A 3,012-nucleotide genomic window follows, 5' to 3' on the forward strand; every position below is an offset into this window, starting at 1 on the left:
GGCTATGTGCCTCACAGCAGTGGTTGTTCACATGGGAACTGGGTGCATTGTGTGACAAAGGCTGAGGAAATGCAGCGGAGTGTTGATGCAAATTTACATGGGGGTGCATGGGTGGGTATGGTGTAGTAGGGCAGCTGGGTCAGCAGCTGGGCAAAGGGCATAAAGGTAGGTATAGTTGCACAGTTGGATATTGTATGGCAGATCTGCCCAGCAGCTACAGCAGGTGAGCACCTTTAACAAAATTTACCCTGAACCCAAGGCCTAGGCTAGCAGGCTTGGAGTATTCTAGTCCTCAGGAGAACTCATGGGCTTGTCATACTGCTAGTAGGTTAGGTAGCAAGTGTCTGTGCAGCCTTGCCTATTGCAGGTGGCTCTGTGTTTATGCTGAATGTAGGGGAAGAAAATGGCCCCTGCCAGATCCGTTGTTTTCAGAGAAGTCCACCAACGTGTTCTGAAGTCAGTATGAATAGATCTATTTCCCATTTGCCACCAAGCATTTTGCAAAATGTCATTTCTATTTTGCCTTTCTGCTTAGGCTGCTGCGTCTTTAAGGATGGTGACCAAGGTATCACATCACTCACCCTTCAGTCTTATCCAGTGCTGATTCAGCAGACTTTTAATGCTCTACATTCAAAGTGCATTTTCTCATGTGCTTGTTGGCCATGTCTATGTCTTCTTTGGTGAAATTTCTGTTTATGTCTTTTGCCCATTTCATAATTGGATTGTTTATTTCTTTGCTGTTGAGTTTAATACTTATTTAAAGATCTTGCATACTAGCCCTTTATCTGATATGTCATTTGCAAATATCTTCTCCCATTCTGTAGGTTGTCTTTTAGTTTCTTTTGCTGTGCAGAAGCTTTTTATTCTGATTAAGTCCCAATAGTTCATTTTTGCTTTTGTTTCCCTTGCCTTCATAGATGCATCTTGCAAGAAGTTGCTGTGGCCAAGTTCAAAAAGGGTGTTGCCTGTGTTCTCCTCTAGGATTTTGATGGATTCTTGTCTCACATTTAGATTTTTCATCCACTTTGAGTTTATCTTTGGGTATGGTGTAAGAGAATGGTCTAGTTTTTTTCTTCTGCACGTGGCTGTCCAATTTTCCCAGCACCATTTATTGAAGAGACTGTCCTTTTTCCAGTGGATAGTCTTTCCTGCTTTGTGGAATATTAGTTGACCATAGAGTTGAGGGGCCATTTCTGGGTTCTCTATTCTGTTGCATTGATCTATGTGTCTGTTTTTGTGCCAGGACCACACTTTCTTGATGATCACAGCTTTATAGTACAACTTGAAATCCGGCATTATGATGCCCCTGGCTCTGGTTTTCTTTTTCAATATTCCCCTGGCTATTCAGGGTCTTTTCTGATTCCACATAAATCTTTTTTTTTTTTTTTACTCTTAAGGCATTATTTATTAAAACGTTCTCTGCCAAGATTTCACATTAGCTTAAAATTCAAATCAGTCTTTACATTTCTCTACTGAGGACTCCACCTCAGTGTATGACATAAAAGCACCTTCTCCAGCAGCGAGTGTTACCAGCATCCACACAGTGAGCCTCATGGTCAGCCTCTCTGTTCCCCAGGTGACCCAACTAGATGTTAATCCTGCTCTGCTACAGGGTAAAAGCTCCTAACTCAAACTCATTGGAAAAGGGGTGAAACTTCTTCAAAGTGCACTTTAAGAAGAGGTACTGTTTGCTCATGAAAAGAAACCAGTGAGTTCTCTAAGAATAATAAAAGGGGGTATTTTACAGTTAAGCACATGATTTGGAGTGAAGAATTCAGATGTTGCTCTGCTGGTCCAGGCTGTTAATACTCTTCTTGTTCCTCCTGTGGGCCCCCTTCATCAGGTATCACAAAGCCTTCATCTGTCGTATAGAGAACGTCCAGGATCCTCTGCAATACAGGGTTGTTTTCCCCTTCGTTCTCCTGGCAAATCAATTCAATGTTCCTTAGCTTTCCAAAGTAGAAATCTCTCTCTTTCTCCAAGTCTTCAATGGTAAGTTTCAATACATTGACCTGCTGCATCAATTCAGCTGCTTCATCATCCCCGTTGCCCACACCAGGATTCTTTCGCACCACACCCCGGCCAGCCTTAGGAGTTGCAGTAGTTCTGTGTGTTGCAATGGACCTCTGTGGAGCTGCACTGCTAGAGCTGAGAGGTTTCTTCGGTTTGTTCAGAGCTGGAGCAACAAGGGAGGGAGCCACTGCAGTTTCTTGACTTTGTCTGGCAGCTACAGGGTCATAGTCTTTTCCATCATAGTTTGCATCAAAAAACTTCTTGAACCACTGAACAAATTCAAAATTGTCCTGAAACTTTCCTTTTACTAATTTGTCCACAGGAATTATTTTGTCAACACCCGTTCTCTTAAAACCTGCTTGTAGTATTTTGAAGTTCTGCATGTATTCATGAACTAGTTTAGCCTGGAATTTCACTTTCTTCAAGGCAGTGGAGCCAGTGAATAGCATGTCCATAAACTGACAATAGGCAGCCCCTGAGCACAACTGTTCAATCTTTGTCAGATTCAGCTGCAGGGACTCATTGATCCAGGCCAGCATATCTTGTTGACTTAGGTTATCACTGGTGACAGACATTGAGTATACCTTCACTGCCATCTTTGGCTCTCGGCAGGACCGTGTCCACTGCCTGTGCCCAGCTTCGGTTCCGTCTTCATCTCCTGATTCCACACAAATCTTAAGACTATTTGTTTCAACTCTCTCAAGAAAGTCTGGTATTTTTATAGAGATTGCATTAAACGTGTAAATTGCCCTGGGTAGCATAGACATTTTCACAATAGTAATTCTTCCAATCCATGAGCATGGAATATTTTTTCATCTCTTTGTGTCTTTCTCAATTTCATGTTTACAGCAGAAATGTCCACAATAGCCAAACTGTGGAAGGAGCCTCGATGTCCATCAAAAGATGAATGGATAAAGAAGATGTGGTATACACACACACACACACACACGCACAATGGAATATTACTCAGTTATTAGAAATGACAAATACTTCAGAGCA

The 3,012-nt window shown here is 42.2% G+C and overlaps 1 protein-coding gene across 1 annotated transcript; it reads right to left on the bottom strand.

Annotated features, from left to right (window-relative positions):
- Positions 1 to 1,802: 1,802 nt before the first annotated feature.
- Positions 1,803 to 2,609, bottom strand: LOC121482360 (microtubule-associated protein RP/EB family member 1-like). The gene has a single exon (XM_041740274.1). It carries the CDS (start codon positions 2,607 to 2,609, stop codon positions 1,803 to 1,805), a length of 807 nt encoding a protein of 268 aa, XP_041596208.1.
- Between the last annotated feature and the right edge of the window lie 403 nt (positions 2,610 to 3,012).

This window comes from Vulpes lagopus, chromosome X (genome assembly GCF_018345385.1).
Source record: "Vulpes lagopus strain Blue_001 chromosome X, ASM1834538v1, whole genome shotgun sequence".
In the NCBI taxonomy this organism is placed as follows: Eukaryota; Metazoa; Chordata; class Mammalia; order Carnivora; family Canidae; genus Vulpes; species Vulpes lagopus.

Coding starts and splice junctions, on each gene's coding strand:
- LOC121482360 (XM_041740274.1), bottom strand. CDS start 2,609: ATGGCAGTGAAGGTATACTCAATGTCTGTCACCAGTGATAACCTAAGT.